Source organism: Nelumbo lutea, chromosome 3, assembly GCF_056320005.1.
Source record: "Nelumbo lutea isolate HS-2025 chromosome 3, American lotus-T2T, whole genome shotgun sequence".
NCBI classification, from domain to species: domain Eukaryota; kingdom Viridiplantae; phylum Streptophyta; class Magnoliopsida; order Proteales; family Nelumbonaceae; genus Nelumbo; species Nelumbo lutea.
In genome coordinates, this window is record NC_142686.1 from 6,627,934 (window position 1) to 6,649,047 (window position 21,114).

Here is a 21,114-nt window from a genome sequence, read left to right on the forward strand (position 1 = left end):
TCGTTCAGAACATGGGCCAACTTCCAAGGATCGTGGAAGTATTAGGATATGCATGCCGAATTCGTCGGTGAGCATGTCTTGCAATTCGCCAGGTCGCTCTTGGGTCAGACTGTCAGGTCGGTTCCCGTGCCAGGCCGCCAGGTCGTGCTTGTGCCAGGCCACCAGGTCACGCCTGGGCCAAGCCGCCAGGTCGGTGCCTGTGCTAGGCTGCCAGCTCGTGCCAGGCCAGGCCTCAGGCCGTGCTTGTGCCAGGCCGTGCCTGTACCAGGTCGCGCCTATGCCAGGCCGTGCCTGTACCAGGTCGCGCCTAGGCCGCCAGGTGGGACATCATCAATTGGCTAAGGTAAATTGTTGCCAAAGTAGGTCTAGGTATCACCTATTTGTTCAGTGGTGGCATGTGCCACAATATCATTGGAGGGCAAAATCCGCCCTCATAAAAAGCTATAGAGGAGATTTTTATGATTGTTACAAACTTTTAGGGAAGTTTTTGTATTTTATTCCTTTCTTAACTTTCTACTTTTTTTTACAACTGACTAGTTTTAATATTCCGTCAAAAATTGTACATATGTGACATAATTTTTTAAAATCCAAATTTACCCTTAGTGTCGTCCTTTCAGCAGCGACAAATCTAACTGGCTCGGTCCTTAACCAGTGATTGCAATAGCCCCCTCCACCTCCGACCCTCTCCTCTTGGCCCTCTGAATCAAAGTAAAGAGATTAGCCAAATTCATTAGTAAACGTTTTCTTGGAATTCCTCTTGTCTCTATTTGCTTTATCTCATTTCCCCTCTCATTTGTCCCGTCTATTCCACAAAAATGCTTCAGCTTTTCCATGCATATCTGTAAGTAGCGGTGGCTAGGAATATGTGGTCTATGGGGACCTGAGTATCTCCCCTCTGTATGTTTACAAGAGCACGTTTGCAGAAGACATTCATCATTCGAAGACAAATGAAGAGATCTTTTGGCGTGCTTGTACAAGCAAGCTTCAAAACCGCATTCTTGTGGCACAGTTTAAGAGAAATATCAAAGTCAAAAGAGAAATAGAATCAATGCAAGAATACCATACCTCGTAATGAACGATCAGCCAAAGAGCTATTCCCATGGCGAAGCAGAATCAAGTGACGTAAAACAGATTAGGGTTCTTCTACAACATTGCTTTCTACGGTCTCGATAACGAGAGATCTACAAGAGAAACAGTTGGGCTTCTTGAGACTGAAATCAGAGTTATGGGATATGGAAGTGGAAGGGACTGTTTTCCAGAAAACAAATGGAGAGACAAGGAAAGAATTGCAGAGGGTTGCCTTCGTCATGTTACTCTTTGCCTCTCACCTCTCTCTCTCTCTCCCTCTCTCCCCTGTTCCATCACCGCTGAGTTGCAGCAGCAATGGACCCCTCCACCTCCATCCTCTCTCTCTCTCCCCTTCTTCTTCCCCTTCGTTCTCTCTACCCCCTGGGTCCTGTTCATCCAAGTCTGCGATCATATCCGCTCAGATTTGCTACTGTTCAAAGCTCCTCCGAATCCGTTCAGTGGTCCGTCCGTCCAAGTTTGCAACTACATCCGCTTAGATCTGCCACTATTCAAAGCTCATCCGAATCCGTTCTCTCTAACCCTCCGAACCATCTTGTTACTCGGTCAGATCCACTCTGCTACTGATCAAACTCCTTCGTAGCTGCCCATCTCATCTCAGATCAAGGAACCTGAGATGGGATTGTATACAGGGGAGGTGGAGAGGGAAAACGAAGAGAGAAAGAGGGTGGAGAAAGAAGATCATTGATACTGCTGAAAGTTGCAGGGTGGCGGTGTTTTTGAGCGATGAGGACGACTTCAGCGGAAAAGACCAAGATGAGAGAGAATTAGAGGAACTTTTAAGGGTAAAACGGATATTTCAGGCTTTTATCAATATTTTAACAACAGCGACAATAGTCAAACAGTAGTAGTAGTAGAGATATACTTGATCAATTACCTAAACCATAAGTGGTGTATTTAAGAAATATACACTCTAGTTAATTGTCGGGGTGGCACAAAACCATTAGCTTTTACGCATTCCTATAAATACATGGGAAAACAAGAGTCTGCGTCATCTCTGCTCGGGACATCGCATCGCAAAAGCACATACAGATGGAAAAAGGAACAGAGAAGCAACTGAAAGAAGAAGAGAAGAGAAGGGGAAGAATAGCTTTCTCCTCTCCTAATCTTCGTTCCAAATCTCTATCGGTATTCGTTTTATAAATCACTTCTGAATAATTAATTCTTAGGACAAAGTTCAAGTCTTCAAGAGGTTTACGTCTTTCTCATCAGGTTCTCATCCTTCTCTTCTCTTGTTCCAGCCTGAAATCTGATCTTTTTATCTTTCCGGATAAGTACCGAAGTTCAGAGAGCTCGCAGATGCGGTTGGAATTTCAGGAATATTAGTAGACTCCGCAATGCAATTCTCATTTCCCAGTCCTCTTATTCTTGATCCGTAACAATCGCGAAGCATGCGGCTAACTGTTCTGATCTTTTCATCTGATGGGTCGGTCCATTGAAGCTAGAAATGAGTATAATTTTTGTTGTTTTAAATTTCTGTTAGAGTTTGGGTTATGACGTGTGAAGGAATCCCTATGTTTTTGGTTTTCGTTATCTTTCTTCTATCTACAAAGTGATAACTTACGGTCCTCTGTTTTGAAGATTTTAATCTGGCTCAGATTTTTATCTGAACAACTTGTGTCAGTATTCTCAATCAGGTAATCTGGAATTTGTGATAAATTGTAAAACCCAAAAATAAAAAATAAAAACCAATTTTTTTATTTTACTTTTATTTTTCCTGGTTCTCCTTTAAGTTGCAGAATATCCTTTTTCAGGGTTACTACTTTTTTTTTTTTTTTTTCTCGTTTTCGCCCTTCTCTCTCTGTGCGATTCTCGTTCTTTCGCGTATTGGTGTCAATTTTATTCTGGTTTTCGGTTTCTTTTCTTCCTCTTCTTGATTTGGCTGCTCCAACTTGTCCCCGTGGCGTTTTGGCTAATCATGCACTATCAACCATCGATGCTAAGGCGAGAAAAGTCATCTTTATTAAGGATCGCTTCTGGAGTTTCTTTGAGTTACAGTTGCATTTCTGTCCTTTTTAATTCTTTCTTCGAATTCAATTTATATTCAATGTTGCTCACTTGCTTCCTCTTCTTATTCCTATCTCTGATTCATCCGATCTTATATGCTGTTATGGCTGATTGTATTGTTTTCCCCGCACTTGCGATTTTCTTTTCCTTTTGGGGGGTTGGGTTTTTCTTAATCTAAGTATAACCCCTGGAGTGGATTTGTCGTAATTTATTCAAAACGGATTGGCTTGATACTTAGCTTTATTTTTGAATGGCGATTTTGATCAGTTCATCTCAATCTCTCTTTAAATCTTCTTCCTTTTCTATCTCTCTTTTTGCATATTATAGATGGTTGATCATAGCATTGTTCTTTATTTTGTACAGGTTTGAGAAGGGAAATTAGTTGATCAGCAGAAAACAAAGCGCTGAAATTAGTAGTTGATCTATCAAGATCAAGGAACTTGATAGAAGGTATAATCCTGGTAGATGAAAGAGTATAATTGTAATACAGATCTTCTTGGGAAATTCTGAACAGTTGAGATCCTCCTTGGCCAAGTTCGGGCACTGCAAACTTTGGCAGTGCCCATGGACGCCACAGCGTGTGGAATCCCTTCGGTAAATTATTGTAACATCGTCGACGAACCTGTTGCTGCTCTTGTTGTCTCTCCCCTACCAACATTTCAACGCCAACAACGCCATTGTTTCGGGGAATCAAACCCTGGAGAGTTCCCCTTGGCAGCAAACCCCTCAATCGTTCTCCATGTCCTCACGGACTGTAAGTTGGACCCTCGAGATCTTGCCAAACTTGAGGCGAGTTCCTTGTCTCTGTTCTGTTGATGGTGAAGCAATACATTTACATTAGAATCGATAATGCTCTGCTTAATTTAATTGCTGTGGTTGCTGCCTGCAGGCAACATGTTCCTTCTTCAGGCAGCCTGCAAACTTCTCCCCCGATTTTGAACTGTCCATAACGGAGTTAGCTGCTCTGGACATGTGCCAGAAGAGAGCCATTTTTAAGCCGATGACAGGGGAGGAACGAGAAGGTCTGAAACAAAGGTGCGGGGGTTCATGGAAGCTGGTCCTTGAGTTTTTGCAGGCTGGAGAAGCAGCATGTTGCAGGAGGGAGCAATCACATGCAATAGCAGGTCCAGGTCATAGCATTGCTGTGACATCAAAAGGAGCAGTCTATTCATTTGGGTGTAACAGCTCTGGTCAGCTGGGACACGGCACCTTGGAAGATGAATGGCGTCCTCGCCAGATCAGGTCGATAAGCTTCAATTTGCTTAAAATGTGTTGTTGAAAGGGAATAATGTTTAAGAGAGAGCATTCAATGAGTCTCATCAGTGATGTGCAGGTCCCTGCAAGGCATTCGGATCATCCAAGCTACAGCTGGAGCTGGCAGGACAATGCTGATTAGTGATGCTGGGCGGGTTTATGCCTTCGGAAAGGACTCCTTCGGGGAAGCTTTGTATGGGGTTCAAGGGAGTGAATTTGTTACCACTCCGCATCCTGTTGAGTCTTTGAAGAATGTCTTTGTTGTTCAAGCTGCGATTGGAAACTTCTTCACTGCAGTTCTTTCCAGAGAGGGCAAAGTCTATACATTTTCTTGGGGCAGTGATGCCAAACTTGGCCATCAAACTGAGGCAAGTGATTTGGAGCCTCGTCCTCTTTTGGGCGCACTAGAGAATGTACCTGTGGTGCAAATTGCAGCTGGGTACTGCTACCTTCTTGCTCTGGCTTTTCAACCTGCTGGCATGTAAGCCCTCTCATGCATGAGTCATGACTAGACTAGCTATATATAGCTAATATCCTTATGTCAATTTGGTTTTTAGGTAGTTCATTGGGTGACTATTTTGTGCCTCATATCAGGTCTGTGTACTCGGTAGGGTGCGGCTTGGGTGGAAAGCTTGGACATGGTTCCAAAACCGATGAGAGATACCCACGGTTAATTGAACAATTTCAGGCTTTGAATATTCAGCCAGTGGAGGTGGCTGCTGGTGCCTGGCATGCGGCTGTAGTGGGACGGGATGGAAGAGTCTGCACCTGGGGTTGGGGGCGCTTTGGATGCCTGGGTCATGGGAATGAAGAATGCGAATCACTTCCTAAGGTCGTAAAAGCTTTGAGCAAGGTTAAAGCCATCCATGTTGCCACAGGGGATTATACAACCTTTGTGGTGTCTGAAGATGGTGATGTCTATTCTTTTGGGTGTGGAGAATCATCTAGTTTGGGACACAATATTGGAGCAGATGGACAGGTGCAGAATTTGGTTTTTAACTCTCTCCGTCTCCCTGTTTTTCTGGTGATGATGAATATATATATATATATGTATGTATTGATTGGATTTTTTTTATCTCATATTACAGGGAAGACAAAATGTGTTGAGCCCAGAGCTTGTGACATCACTGAAGCAGGTCAAGGAAAGGGTGGTGCATATTAGCCTGACCAATTCCATATACTGGAATGCCCACACATTTGCACTCACAGAATCTGGGAAGCTATATGGGTTTGGTGCAGGGGACAAGGGGCAGCTTGGTGTAGAATTCGTTGCCGACCAGAGTGAGAGAGGGAATCCTGAGCGCATTGATATCGATATCACCTAACTATTTCTGGCGTGCTCTCCACCTCACATCCTGAAAGTTTGTCTCCTCTTCATCGTCATAATCGTGGTGAACTTCATTTGGTATCTGCTTTGGTTCTCTGCTTTTGTTCATTTTGTAACATAGAAAAAGAAAAACGTACAGTCAAGGATCAAGCTAGAAGGGAGTGGCTACATTCCCAGCCCTTAGAAAATTGGTAGCTCTTAGAAGCCTCAAATAGTTATTTAGTTAGCTCATATACACTTGGTCAAGATTTTTTAAATTACTTGTTATTTGTTATCTTTAATACAATTTACTATTTCAGTTTTTCAATTGCCTTGCCTTGAGGCAGGTGGAAAGGGCCGTAAGTTGAACGCTTTCTGGGTTCATAAGTTGATGTTTTCACATGACGGTTGTGTTTTCGGAGTTTTATTTTTGCATTGTATACCTCATTCCTCAATTGGGATTTCGTTCTGATGATAATCTCCAAACAACTTATCTGGACGGACTTCTTGTTGATAAGAAAATCTTGCAACTAAACTAATTTTCTTTTTCTAATTGAGTCTCTTCTCAAATCCTAGTTAGTTGGTGCCTGTCAATGAGTTATTCCTCCACGAATGGTCCACGTTTTGTGACCCGTTCTCCAATTCTGTGCATTAAGCATGATTCTGTTGCTTGATATTGAATTCATTGTCAGACTCAGAAATTTGCCCTCTAGTAACTAGGACCAACTGGATTGGTGAAATATGGCAAACATGACAAAATCTTATTGATTGTGACACGGTACACCATAAAGTCTGGCGTTCAATGTGGAGCAGATCTTCAGGATTCATGGGTAGAACACGGTTACTCTAGTACACGGTACACCATAAAGTCTGGCGTTGCGGATTCAGGCTCCTATAAGGCATATGCCATTCAAAAAGTACGAAAATCAGTAATTTTCATCGGTATTCTGCTGTTTTCCTTGGGAAGAAGATCAAAGTCATCAAACCAAGTTAACAAAGCCGGACTTCTGGAGCCTCTCAAAATAGCAAGATGATATATCATTCGGCCTTCTATTGGTTATGGTAAATCCCCTTTTTGATGGGCCCAAAATGAATACATAATTTTGTTTTGGGAGATGCACGCGACACGTAAGTCAATGATATGCTTACAATATCTGAGAGGCAATTATTGCACCTCACATACTCCATAAGCAGACAAGCGTTTGCAAACACCAGCTTTTTACAAAATTACTTCGCTGTGGTACATGGTAGAGAAGCCTGAAACAGCAGCGCATAGTGCTTTTGTGTATTAAGAAAAATGCTCAATCTGCCTTAACGACATTCTGACTTCAGTTATAAAGGTTTACGCCGTTACCTTCCTAAGAGGAAACTTGGGGACTTTCCAGCAATGCACCTTCGAACTCATCCGAGAATCTTTTATTTGGCTGCCAAAAGTAAATAAGAAAATGAGTTAAGAATCCTATTTTCCTTTTTCCAAGGAAAAAACATGACAAGTATTGACAGCAAGAAATAAAAGATGATGTTTGCAAAAAAAATTTTATGCTGGAGAAGAATACAATCAAAGTGAATCTTGACTCCAGAACATTGAATTGGCATGAGTCATAACTTCTGCTGATGCAAAAATATGAATTTTGACTAGGGTAAAAGGCTTAAACATACCCTAAGTTTTTAGCAATTGACTTAAACATATCCCGATGTTTTAAAATGGACTTAAACATACTTTGTGACTGTTTTATCCTTCATTTTCTTTCAAATTTTCACAAGTAACCAAACAAACAGAAACCAAACTATTATTGACCATTCAATCTGTTAGTGGGTGGACCTTATAAGATTTTGGGAATTTCCTTGATGGGTGCTCCAGAGCAGAAGTAGACTTAATAAGAAGAAACTTCTCTTTAAGGATCAAGAAACATAGAGCAGGCAAATGGTGGACAATACTGAAAGATACAGAATTCAGTGGTGTGTTGGCTCTAAATTCAAATGTGCATCTTTGAAGGAGAAGTGGAGGAACATGTCGGTTATAGCAAATGGGTGGGGATCCAGAGGCAAGGCTAGATTAGCACTCAAAAGAGAAAACAGATCTCAAAACACAACCGTAACCCAGTGGTGCTCAGTCCTGATACAACCAGATAGTAGGATCTCTTTTGTCCATTCTTGAGGGGATCTTCTTGGAACCCACAAAGACAGATAGTAGGATCTGGTCTTTGTCTCCCTCTGGATCCTTCACTTGTGCATCCTTCTTTAAAGTCCTGATACAACCAGAAATTCCTTTTGGTCTGTCATTCCCTGTTAAGGAAGTGTGGTGTAAACCTATACCTCCGAGGGTTGGGAGCTTTTGTTGGGAAGTTTTCCTTGAAAGAATCAACACGGGTGACCTACTTCAAAGAAAAAGGCCCAATAGCTGTTTATCTCCACACTGGTGTGTTTTATGCAAAGCTACTGGTGAGTCTGGTTACCACTTTCTAATATCTTGTGTCTTGGCAAAAAATATTTGGGATTGGTTTGCTTCTTTATTTGGGTGCAGGTGGACACCTCCAAATAGTCTGCAAAGCTTGTTTTCCTCTTCACCTATTGGATGCTCAACGAAAACATCAAGAATTATGTGGAGATGCGTGAGAGCTGCTGTTTATTGGACACTATGGGAGGAAAGAAATGGAAGAATCTTCTCGGAAAAGGAGAGAGGCTGGGAAACTTTGGTAGAGTTGACTCATATAAGAGTAATACACTGGCTGAAGACAATGAAGGAGTTTACAGATTTTTCAACAAATGATATTCTAAGAAAGTGGAAAGAAGTTGCTAGCTCAGTTACAAGGAAGAAGACTTTGAATCTCATGTGGAACCCTCCAATCAAACTAAATTTTGATGGCAATAGCATGGGGAATCCAGGGCCTTCGGGTATTGGGGGGTCCTAAGGGATGAGAGAGGTAATGTAATAGCTATGTTCTCATGTCCAATTGGAGCGGGAGACTCCTTGAGGGCTGAGGTGTTAGCAATGTTGGAAGGGGTACAAAGGGCCAAAGAAATTTGTAGAGAACATTGATGTGGACCCCACGGTTGTGGTCCTTAATGTGTTCGTATGGCAGCACAGCATGTATTCTTTGTTAGTTATGTCAGTGTTAGTTGGTAGTTATTTCAGTTTTTGTTGTTATTTCAGCTTTATTATTAGTTTATTTTCCATGTAAGCAATAAGGGCAATTCAGCCTTTTTATAATTAGTAAACATATAAATATTAAGAGTGGGTCGGCATATTAGTATATTCGACCCTCTCTCTCATTTTTCTAAAACCCTTCGTGTGCTTCTGCTTTTCACCCTCTTTTCTTCTTCTTTTCTCCTTCTGAAATCTTTTCTTTTACTTTCGGATTCAAGACTGATTCTAGTCTTGATCGTCTACTTGGTATCAGAGCAAGGATTTTCTCATGTGAGTCTGATCCAACCAACCACATGAGAGTTGCCTAGGGCTGGGAGACTAAGAAGGAGGATCAGCTGAGTCTTGGAGGCTACTAGTAGTGTGCGGCTACTACTAAGAAGATTGTAGAAGGCTGGGAGAGTTCCAGTAGTCAGGAAAAATTAGAAAAGGCTTCGGATCCCCAAGATTAGGGCTTCGCATCAGACAGAAGGAACTGGGGCTGGCCTGGACTGCTGATGACCAAAATCAACCTGCCTCCACCGCCTGTGATAGACTTTCAACTCCTGACACCTCTGACAACCCTCCCCATTACATCCCTCATCACTCAATGGAATGGGTAACGAGACTTCTGATGAGTTAACCCCACTCTCACAAACCCCATTCTCACTACTAAATTCAAGTCAAGAAACTGCTTATAGAAGGAGATTCTGCGATTGTTGTGGATTGGATAAAAGAAGACACTTCCAAGATGTGGAGCTACAGCAATGAGAAAAGAATATTCAAGTGGCTGATTAAGGATATGGAAGTCCTATGTACTTGGGTTAGAAGAAATGCTAACTTCTTTGCTGATGGATTGGCTAGGCAAGGAGTTTTTAGTCTGGGTTTTGGGCTCAATTGTAAGAGTCTGAGTGTTTAAATCTGTTGTACTTCTTTTCTCGGGAGTTAAGTATCTTTAGCTCCCCTTCCCTGTTACTTTTTCCCTATTTTAATGAATTATGTGGTTATTGATAAAAAAAAAAAGCCCAATGGTGCTCAGTACGGTGGTTCAGAGCGATGAAGAAATTGTTGATGCCAAGCCTATTGAAACTTCTATTAGTAACACATTGCAGATTGCACCCCGAAATTCATCAAAGGTGACAATCCATGCATGCTCAAATTGAAAACCTCACAAATCAGCTATCTAAATTCATGAATATCCAAGATATAGGGGAGTATCTTGCTTGCATAATGGTTAGCATTCAAGACTTTTGTAAGATGAGGAAACAAGAATCATTTCTTTGACAGGAAAAAAAAAAGCTCATCTAATGAAGGGGATAGAAGGGAAAATTTGGATTTTAAAAATTTTAAATAAGTTCACATGTGACGTATCATTGATGGAGGCTATGTTTAAGTCCAGTGAGGTCAACCCACAGGGTATGTTCAAGTCCATTTTAAAACTTCATGGTATGTTTTACCCTTTTGACTACTTTCAAGGTACTAGGGTGTAAATAAAGCCTACTTGAACAGAAAATCAGGATTCCTGTATCTGAATTCCAAAGATAGCGTTAAGCCTTTCATTCAGTTAAGAGTAATGAAATCTCAATTCAAAGGAAAGGCACATGATGCTGAACCAGAAAGGAACCTGCTTCCAGTTCATTTTTCCCAGTTTAATCTGCATTTTAACTTTCACCTCAAAACCACCAAAACAGGCCAGTTTTCAATGAGATGGGTTTAGGTCTAGTTCCCAGTTTTCCCAGATCAACTGGCTGGTTCAGTCTGGCTTTTAAAACATTGCCTCAGCTTTGTCAAAATGATTGGGAGTGCAACCAATCCTTGGACATGGATTTTTGTTGAGGAACTTAGTTAAGTTTATGATTACCTGAAAACGTAAATAGTTTTCTAATCAAGGATTAACTAACAAAAGAGGGACATAAAAGGAAAGTGGAAACCATAAAACCACTTACCTTTCTTCACCCATGGAGCTGTTACCATATGTATTGGAGCTGGAACATAGAATGTAAGGGTCGTTGGCACAGAAATATGTCTTAGAGGATGCCTTCTGGGGGATAGATAGTTCAAAATTTTCATGTTGCTGGATTTTCAAACAGCTTTCCTGATATTCGGATGAGCGTAGTCTCCGGTGGAACCAGAAGCAGCTTGGCTGATTCTCAGGTTCTTGAATTGCAAAATCCTGCACTCGGTCACTTCCCTCTTCTTTGCAAAAACCAGCTCCTAACTGGCAACCCTGAATATCATTCTCTGACCCGAGAGATCTGGTTGTTCCAGTACTTAGAGCATTTCCTTCCCTATTCCTGATAGTGGCAGTTGCTGCTTTATGATGAGAACAGATAGGAAAGAACTGAGATCCGCAATCAGAGGAGCAAGTTTCAATGACCTTTTCCCTTTTAATAACTCTTCCAGAGGTGGAAGCAGAATTATCTAATTGGTCATTTCCATCTTCTGTGGTTGAATTTGACGAGTCTCGCCTCCTACCAGAACAACTCAACAAACAAAATGATGGCTTCTTTGATTTGGTATTCTTTGTTCCAGAAGCACCAGTGACAAGATTGATCCTAATTTCTACATTACAACCAAGTATAAGTTGAAGAGAATTTGCAATCAATTTCCATGATTTCTCTGCCCTAGATATGTGGTCTTGATGATAGAATTCCACTTCAGCTATTGCCAGACCTGAAATCAATACAAGCAGTGAGAAAGAAACCTCCAAACATGTTTAAGTGCAAACTGCCCCCCCCCCCAAAACACACACTCGCAACAAACACACACAAAGAAATTATAAAGGAGGAATCTCAAACATAAACATCTCAAGCTGTGCTTAAACATTTCTTAAATGGGCTTAAAGAATGGAATCCTGATATTCATGGAATTAATCCTGCAGCTCTACTTTCAATTTCAAATCTACTCTGATCCATATACAACCCTAGTAACCAAGAAAAGGACTTATTTCTAATCCTATAATGAGTAACTGGTATAAATGCAGTCAATTTGGCTGTGGAATAATGTTTGAGATAATCTTGTGTCTGCAATTGAATCCGGTTTATATTTTAAATGAGTTCATTTATTTGTCTTGCAACCAAGAAAAGCACTTATTTCTAATACTATCTATGATTTTAAAATTGTTTTGAAAGTTATTACAAGGCAAGTGTAGAAGCTGATGAAATGGACAAGTCAAAAGAAACAACTGAGCTGACTGAGTTGCACAGCCTAGAGGGCTTCCACCTTTGTTTTCTGATTGGTAAATTTGAATATTTAATTTTTTTTTGAGAAAAAGGTAAAGTAATATATTAGACAAAAAGTAATAACCAAATTTGAATATTTATTAACTTATGTAAAGAATTGCATATATACAGTATTAAATGTGCTTTAGCATCCTATGGTAAATGCTGGATTGTTTCCAATCTAGTATTTCATCCTTTTCCTTGACACCTGTTACATGATTACTCCTGATAAATAAGGAGGGCTTCTACTTCCGACAAGTGGTTGTTATTTCCTAATCAAATATAAGAAAAATCTGAACCACAGACAGAACCTGAACACGGACACATCAAACTTAATTTTGGCGGTAGTTCTCTTAGGAAGCCTTGGTCAATCAGGCATAGGGGGAGAAGTAAGAGGCAATGATGTTAACATCTTAATGAGCTATTCAGTCCCAGATGAAATTGGTAACTTATTGAGGGCTGAACTTCTAGCACTGCTATAAGGGCCCATAGTTGTGAAGATCATTTGCAAGAATGGGATATTTTGTTTCAGTAAGATTGTCAAGTTGTGTTAGGTTGACTACAATCAAAAGCTGAGGGACCACTGTGCCTTAGATCTCTGCTTAGAGAAGCATTAACGTTATCTTACAACCTTAACTGCTTGTTCAGCTGGATTTCCAGTCTGCCAACAACTTGAAGATAATCAAGCAAAGATGGAAGTGAATAAGATTGACTTAGAATGTGGAATACCAGGTAAAACATTTAACTTATTGCAATCTATTGCGTGGGCATCATCAGCCACTGATTGTATTTTATTTGCCGTCCTACTCTTAATCAATCCATGAACAGCACAGTTACTAATCATAAAAAATAAAATAAAAAAAATCCAACACAAGCATTTGCAAGACTTATGATGTGGATAGTAGATCCCCTAATAAAAACCCAGAACTAAGGCTTCTGAGATTTGCCATATAGATAGTGGGTCCAAAATAAAATAGACATTAGACATGTAGTTTCCACATCCTTAGGACAAAGCTGTTTGAAAAATGATTGGAGTAACACTAAAGGTAGAAAGAGATGAAGAAATTCTAATTTCAATAAGCATTATCAATGTGATGAGGTGATGACTAGTCATTTTGGACTCTCTAGTCAATGTAATGAGTAGTGGGTGCCTGGGTAATGACTAGCTGATGAAAAACAGATATGTTTTGAATTTAAGGTATTGATGCAATCTTGTAAATAAGTTTAATGGACTACAACCATGCAAGAAAAAAAAAAGATATTGAATATTTGAGTTTTCTTCCAATCATAGACTACAACTATGGGGAATTGCAGCATTTATTTAACAAATAGTACAAACTTGACAATTCAATATGCTGTTAGTTTGTGTGGATTCTCTACCAACAAACAATTGATTGGAAGAAAACTTAAAAGAACTCCTCCATGGCCTTTTATTGTATGCCTTTTTTTTTTCTATTTTGTATACTATCATCCATTCAGATTTATGACATATATTTGAAGCAACAGCACGAATATAACAGAATTTAAACATATCCTACACTATCACAAATAATTAGAGATGAAAAAAAAGTTTTAAAATGACTTTGTAGTTGACTAGGTTGACCAGTCATTAGTCGAATACTAGATCCAAGGTTTAACATATCGATACACCCTGATACACCAGAAGAGGTGTATTGGTTTTTAGAACCTCATGCATCATATTATTTTAAGTTTTCTCCAAATTTTCAGAGGCCCCTTCTAATGCTATTTAACTATTAAAAATAGTGTCTTCCTAAAATACCTTAAAAAAGCTGTATTGGCCACCTACCTAGACCTGTTCATGGATCGGGTGGCCCGACGGGCCGGCCCGGCCAGGCCCGACCCCCGGAACGGGCTTGAACAGGCTTTTTGGCCCGCGGGCTTAACCTTGGGCCAAAAAGCCCAGCCCGCATAAAATTTGAGCCGGGCTCGGGCTTTGCCAAAATAGCACAGCCCGAGCCCAGCCCGGCCCGACCTATAGTTAAACCTAAGTAAACCCGGCCCGACCTATAGTTAAACCTAAGTAAAAACCCTATGTGATGTCCATTTGAATAATTTTTTTGATTTGAGAAGGTTGTTGATTCACTTGTAGGCCCATTGTTCATTTAAATAGGGGAAAAAACATCTGAATTAAAATAGATAATGTCTATTTGAATAGGGAAAATTTTGAATTTCTTTTATTAGGTCGGGCTTCGGGCTCGGGCTCGGGCTTGGGCCTAACATTTTTCTGTTAATAAAGAGTCAAAGCCCGGCCCGGCCCGGCCCATGAACAGGTCTTGACCTGCCAATATGATACAATAAACCCGATATGGGACATATCATGTCGAAATTTTGAACTTTGACTAGACCTAGTCAATGCTTAGTCATCCTAGGCAATCACATCATGAGCATCAATTGACAAGTTAGTGATGTAGTTGGACTAGTCCTCAACTGACTAGTCAGTTGATGAATTGGTGACTAATTGATTTTTTGTTAAAACTGGATTCAATTGATTCTTTTGTTAACACTGTATATAGAGGTGCACTATAAATGCTTTAGACTCAAAAGCTCCCAAAATTACATCAATCATATCCCACTTTTTTATGGATTCCATATTGTCAAATATAAAAAACACCAATAGAAGAGCATAGGAATTCTAAAAGACCTTTGCAAAATGCATCAACCTCCTTGTTTTGATGGTACAGTTATGGTTCCAAACATCCAAGGTATATGGTTTGGAAAATGGGTTATGGACTATGGTCTATGGACCTAGGTTTTGGTACAGGGCATAGATCTAGATTTGGCTTGAACTTTGGCTGGGCATAGGGTTCACAATTTCCCTCGTAAAACTGGGGCCCCGCCCTGAATGGGGCGTGTTTTCCCTGACCTTAGACGAGGACGGGGAAAATCTTTTTGCCCCAAACAGGGGACTGGGCAGAGACAGGTTTTGCATATAATTCCCCGAACCCGCCCCCGAACACAACGTTAAATTAGTAAGATATCCCTAGATTTAATTTCTCCAAGTTCTCCCTAAAATCTTAAAATCCTAGGATCCCATACTTCCATTTCTAAAGTACACCAAAGTGTATTAGCTCAATTCCTGAAATACCCCCAAATTCCCATAATCCTATTTGTAAATTATCCACAAATTAGATAATTTTTAGATGGTTGCCTCAAGGCAGGGAAAATTCAGGGATTCCCTGTCTCCGATGGGGAGTGGGTGCCCCACCCTGAACCCGCCCCATTGCCATTCCTAGTTGGGCCATAGTTGTGCTTGGGCTTTGATCATGGGCTTATTATGGGGGTTTCAACAAGTTTTTAGATTGATAGTGAACCTAGATTCTATGCCTATTAATAATTAAGGTGCTGTTAAGCTCCTTAACCCCATAATAAAGTTGCCTAAACAAGTAACTCAGTCAAGTAACAAATTGGCGGCTAGCCAGCAATGTCAGTATTGAGATATATCCACTTCACTGATTGATTGAAACCATCTCTATTCCTTCACAGAAAACTGACCTATATCCTATGAATACCCAGATATGAGTACTGGTTAAGACTCAGATATTGTTAACGACATTTCCTAAAATTCCAGAGACAGACATGGGCACAGGCATCCCAAATCTCAACTCAACTATTCCACTCTGTGCAGTGCCATATTCATTGTTAAATTGTGGGCCCTCAAATCAGTTATCACTACTTCAACCCATGTCCTTTTCTGGCCTGCCCCTGACTCTTCCAGACCCTACAACTTGCAACAGATTATTTCTTCTCACTGGTGCTGTAAATGTTCTTTGCATGTGACTAAACCATCTTAGTCTACTTTCCTCCATTTTATTACCTATTGAAGCTCCTCCTAGGTTCCTATAAATATGTTCTATATATATCCCGTATGATATGCTTAATTGCATATGCAGATTTTGTTTTTAGTATGATTCATTGAAATAAATCATTTAATGCATTTTAAAAGTGTTAATGCTAGGGGACATTACTTGGTATAATGGTAAAATCTCAGGCTGGAAAGCATGAGAACACGGAGATATCATTATAGTTTATTTTAACAAAACCTATTAACAACAAACCCAATTGAATTAATGAAAACATTTCTTTTACTGATAAAAAATATAAAAAAAAAGAATAAACCCAATTGTAAAATCTTGGGTCTGTGAAACAGTACCATATATAGCTGTCTGGTGCCCAGAACTTATTACCTGTTCCATTCCATATTTTGGGGATTGAGTCCCACTCCCACCTATAAGATGAATTGTGCTAAAAAAGCAGCTTACATTATAATCTAATTAAGTATTTTTGCTGAAAAGTATTTTTGACAGTGGAGAAAAGTTACATTAAATATTTTTGAATGTCTTAGAAAATAATGCATGAATCAAATGACTTGATCCCTGTCCCTGGTAATGGAAATACATATAACATAATAGCAATAGTAAGTAAAAACTCCATATAGTTGAACTTTGCAGCCACTTCAAGCCATGATGATAAATCAAGAATCTTGGGGTAACAGCTGTTACTGCTTGTACACAGGGAATGAGACTCGATCTTTTTGTTGTGAACTTATAAACTGTTTTGTTTCACTCACATAACTAACTATCTTGTTTAGTTCATCAATATAAATGATGAACAAATAAATCAAGGTATCTATTCAATATACTCAACTATTTCCTAGAAGGAGAGGAAACAGCTAACAGTTCCTGTTCCAGCAAACCACACGTAGAGTTATTGATAACACACATGAAGTTAATCAAAGTTCATCTAATCTGCTGATATGTGGCATGCCCTCTGTTAGAAGGAACATGAATGTCTAACAAGTGACAAGTTATGGGCATTCCCATGCCACAACTACTGGATCTGTATTGCCAGATGTAGGACATTCCCATAAACTACATGGACTACAGTTTTTCCCATAATAGAAGACAAAAAAGGATGTTTTTTCTTGCCTCAGAATGTTATTTTACCTTTTTGAACTATTTAGAAATAAAGGTGACCAGGGAGCATGCATCATACAATTCAAAGATGAAATTGTACATACCTTGGTTGACACAGAGGGAAGTCAACTTCCCTTCCTTCTGTAAAAATTTCCTAAGTGTATTTGACTGGCATCTTTCTGTTGCTCTCTTCCAAATAATTTCTAATTTCTCTTTACAATTTCTGTGCATCTCTGAATTATGAGATTTATTGTCACCACAGAAACAAGAAACAGAATGCTTAAACATATCTCCTGTTGAAGATGTGCTGCAAAAGCCATCATCTGCATAGGGGCAAAAACTTACGCATTAATGTTTGCCCCTTATTGACATAATAGGACCTTATCTACAATCGAATCACTTGTTAACAACAAAAAGGCTTTTATCATTGTTACCTTTCTCCTGTGTTGTCTGGAAACAAACTCTCAAATCATTTGAATCCAGTGATGGGGATTCTACAGAACTAAGCTGTAAAAGAGCCACTGTGAGCCAGGTTGTTTGATTCTTAGATGTCCTCAATTGCTTCTCAGTCTCAGAAAGTATTTTTAGTGCACTTCTCAATTTATGCAAGTCTTCTTCAGCTATAACAAAGATAGAAGTAACTAGTGAGAGAGGTAATGTAAAATATGCCAAATGCATGCATTGAAATAAAAATTTAATGATAATAATGATGGTAAAAGAGTACTATATACTAATAGGTAATTATTTAATCCATTTTCTTAGGCTAGAATTGCTTTTTTTTTTCTTACAGTCTTCTAGCTAATAAGATTATGGGTTTGCATGTAGTTATTTATTAATAAGGAATAGTCATAAAATATCATTCTATATGTTCATACATTTCATACTGTTTCTACCATGTCTATAATTTTTACAATGTTTCCAATATGACATTTCTGACATGTTTCCTACATTTGTATGATTGATATTTCAATTGATACTGACATTTTAAACCACACATATAATTCATTTGGTAAATGGGGTATTAACTAGATCATCTCCTGAAGCCAAAAAGATCCACTTTATTTGATAGCTTATATCTTCAAAACATAATCCTCCTTGGTAGTTGGTATAAAGTGTGTCCACCAACCCAAATGAGAAGCAAGGATTATCATTCAAATTGAGTGGGAGTGTGCATTAGCCAAAAGAAATCCACAAATGAGAAAATCAAACTTACATGTATGTCGTCCAAAAAATTTTCTTCCAACCTCAGAAGTTCCTGCCTGACACTTCCCAGAAAGAATGTCCATGATGAGATTTGCTAACTGTGATATTAGCTGCATGGGATCAACCCTTGTTTTCATAAGCTCCCTAGCCCTTCTAACTGTATTTGAAGTGTCAGAGGATAATGCAAGATCAAGCAAATCAAGCAACTCGTCATCAGAAACAATTCCAATCTGCAGAAAGGCAAGAAGACAAATCATGAAACTTCTGAATGCATCCTTTATCTTAATAGGGAAATAATATCTGCTACATCTTATATCACCAACTCACAAGTTCATAAGCCAATGATATTGTGATCCTTTTCCCAAGCAAACTCAGCTGATCAAGCATCATCTCGGCATCACGAAGTGATCCATTAGATTTAGCAGCAATAAAGTCCAAAGCAACCTTGTCAAAATCCAAACATTCTTCAATGCATATTCTTTCCAACTTGCTTGCAATTTCAGCGTCCTTGATTTTTGGGAAGTGATATCTTTGGCATCGTGATATGGCACTACGTGGTAGTTTTTCCAGATCAACAGTGATCATCACAAAGACAACGTGTCGAGGGAGGTTCTCCACGCTATTCAAAACAGTTGCCCATGCTTCCCCTTGCAGTAAATGGCACTCATCGACGATGAAGACCTTAAAACGTGAAGAAATTGGTGGGAGAACCGCAGTTTTAAGGAGTGATCTGACCCTATCCACCCGATTGGTTCTTGCAGGATCCACTTCCTTAATATCTCTGCTTCTTCCGGAGAAGAACAATGTGCACTCTCGGCATAATCCACATGGCTTATGCTCCTCAAGCGAGAGGCAGTTTAAAGCTGCTGCAAAGAGCCTTGAGGTTGAGGTCTTCCCTGTGCCACGGGGACCATGGAAAAGATAAAATGATGTTATTCTACCTTTTGAAATGGCACTCAAAAGAGAACGGGCCACTACATGCTGTCCCACCAACTCATTGAAGGATCTTGGTCTGAATTTCTGGCAAAAACTTCTTGGATTGTCTGAATATGGAGCAAATTCTCTCTTGATAAGTTTGCAGCTCCTCTGTTGTCCAGACAGACCTGTCTCCCCTCCTGCAGATAACAAGGGGTGGTCCTCTACATCAGAAGGAAGATTTGATTCCCTAAGTCTTTGAGTTCTTGACCAGCAACAAGTAATCCCACATCCAGGGTGGTAGTGATCCAAAACATTCACCTCTTCATTTGCATAGAATGATGTGCTATGGCTTGATCCATCCATTCGAGCATCACTTACAGATGGATATGGACTACCTACACTACTCCCAACCTCTCTTTCCACCCGAGGTGATTTATCTGGTATACCAGATTTCAATTTCCTCTTTGTAGTAGTAGAATCAATTCTTTGTGACCTTGATGATTCAATAGTGTTTTCACTATACGAGTCCACATCCTCCAAATGACCACTAGAAGGTGGAATAAATGTCCGATCTAATGAATTTTCACACTGATTACTAGTATATCTTTCACGGGATGATTTATTCCCATAGAGCCCATTTCTACTTGATCTAAGATGACCCGGTTCTTCAATCATTTTTGCCTTTGTAGAGCCCAAGCCCTCGTCTTTAACACAGTCTGATCTCTTGGATGAGATTGGCTTAGCATTATGCTTTCTGGAACTATAATGCAATTCAGGATCACTGCCAAATTCCTCTCTTCTCCCATCCAAATCAAAACTCTGGGATCCAAGAAAACCGTGATTGTGTGATCCAACTTCTCGGTAACCATTTAACAAGCGTGCTGAAGCCACATTGCAAGAATCAGTTTCCCATGTCAAATTATCAGCAAAAGAAGAGAATTTGCTCAAAGGGTTAGTTGATGGGTCTCTCAATGACCTGACCCTCCTAAGTGCTACTAGAGCTTTTGAAATAGGGATATCAACAGAATGACGCCGCCCATCTGACATTTGCAAAGATGGCTTATTACAAAACAATTGGGATTATCAACCTGGAAAAGAACACCATTAAATAGCATTAGCAAACCATCCAACGATTAGATAAAGTCCATAACCATAAGCGCAAAATTTAATAAAGCACTTCAAACAAGGAAACAATTGAAAAATAAGGAAAAAAGCGATACTCAAAACAAAGAGAAGCAGAAAAAGGAAGAACAGAGCTTGTCCTCGTTGCTTATGATGGCAATCAGCATAACCAAAAACTGAGGAAACAGAAAAGCCCAAGTATCATAAAACATAAGAAAGGGCAATACAGTTGCTCTCATCAAAGCTTGAGGAAGAATGAATGAATGAGAGAAAGGAAGGAAAGAAAAAACTCTTGCTTTTCTGCTAGAAAGCAAGACATTTCAGAAAGAAACACAACTTGACATCACAAAAAGAGAAAACAAAACGGAGCTTCCCACTCTTTTTCATTCCTTTTGCTGGTAAGCACCAGCTTAAGATTAACTTAAAGTCATCACCCAACACCCGGAACAAGGAAAAAAAAAGAAATGTGTAAACAAAAACATACCTGGGATGAAATTGTCGAATAATATTTAATCAAAGAAAGAAAAAAAAAAAAAAAAACAGACCATGAGCTGACAAGTCTGTAATAAACAAACCTGTAAACAGTAGTTCTTGAAGCTCAGTTGAGACCGTCGACATTCCAAGAACATAACAACAGAGGAAATGTAGAAAATTACATATAACCCTAACCCTAAAAGTAGAGATCTTGATGGTCGAGATTGGAGAGTTAATTGCGATAGAGTAGACGTCATGAAGTTGAGTGGTAAAGTAGTAAATATGAATAATGGGCGAGGGTGTTATTGATGCCATTGTTGTGAGAAACGTGTTCTGGTTGTAATTTCAGATATGATGTTCCCTCTGCAGAAGCTGCAGAGAGGTTGGCCTCGAGAGTCGAGAGCCGGGTCGTGGGGGGTAAATTCGGAATTTCGTGTATGACAGTTGAATTCTGTTTTACGTGGC

The 21,114-nt window shown here is 39.6% G+C and overlaps 2 protein-coding genes and 1 long non-coding RNA gene across 7 annotated transcripts; 2 read left to right on the plus strand and 1 right to left on the minus strand.

Annotated features, from left to right (window-relative positions):
- The first annotated feature begins 692 nt into the window (after positions 1 to 692).
- On the plus strand, positions 693 to 3,501 carry LOC148862617 (uncharacterized). 3 transcript variants are annotated; one of them, XR_016110206.1, is made up of 4 exons: positions 693 to 2,214; positions 2,328 to 2,537; positions 2,668 to 2,723; positions 3,457 to 3,501. It is a non-coding gene; the product is annotated as an uncharacterized LOC148862617 (long non-coding RNA). The 3 variants fall into 3 exon arrangements; XR_016110205.1 differs by lacking the exon at positions 2,668 to 2,723; XR_016110204.1 differs by lacking the exon at positions 2,668 to 2,723 and having other exon boundaries at positions 2,328 to 2,512.
- A 26-nt stretch (positions 3,502 to 3,527) lies between these two features.
- On the plus strand, positions 3,528 to 5,981 carry LOC148862618 (ultraviolet-B receptor UVR8-like). Its single transcript, XM_088979307.1, has 5 exons — positions 3,528 to 3,882; positions 3,983 to 4,335; positions 4,427 to 4,828; positions 4,942 to 5,326; positions 5,436 to 5,981. Exons 1-5 carry the CDS (start codon positions 3,658 to 3,660, stop codon positions 5,670 to 5,672), a joined length of 1,602 nt encoding a protein of 533 aa, XP_088835433.1. The 5' UTR covers positions 3,528 to 3,657; the 3' UTR covers positions 5,673 to 5,981.
- Positions 5,982 to 6,661: 680 nt separating this feature from the next.
- Positions 6,662 to 20,886, minus strand: LOC148862619 (protein STICHEL-like 2). 3 transcript variants are annotated; one of them, XM_088979304.1, is made up of 8 exons: positions 20,751 to 20,886; positions 18,463 to 20,141; positions 18,146 to 18,365; positions 17,367 to 17,552; positions 17,037 to 17,255; positions 10,724 to 11,450; positions 7,008 to 7,077; positions 6,662 to 6,910 (listed from the first exon to the last, which is right to left on the minus strand). In XM_088979304.1, exons 2-8 carry the CDS (start codon positions 20,098 to 20,100, stop codon positions 6,881 to 6,883), a joined length of 3,090 nt encoding a protein of 1,029 aa, XP_088835430.1. In that variant the 5' UTR covers positions 20,101 to 20,141; positions 20,751 to 20,886; the 3' UTR covers positions 6,662 to 6,880. The 3 variants fall into 3 exon arrangements, with proteins under 3 accessions (XP_088835430.1, XP_088835431.1, XP_088835432.1); XM_088979305.1 differs by lacking the exon at positions 20,751 to 20,886 and adding an exon at positions 20,274 to 20,411; XM_088979306.1 differs by having other exon boundaries at positions 6,783 to 7,077.
- Positions 20,887 to 21,114: the final 228 nt, after the last annotated feature.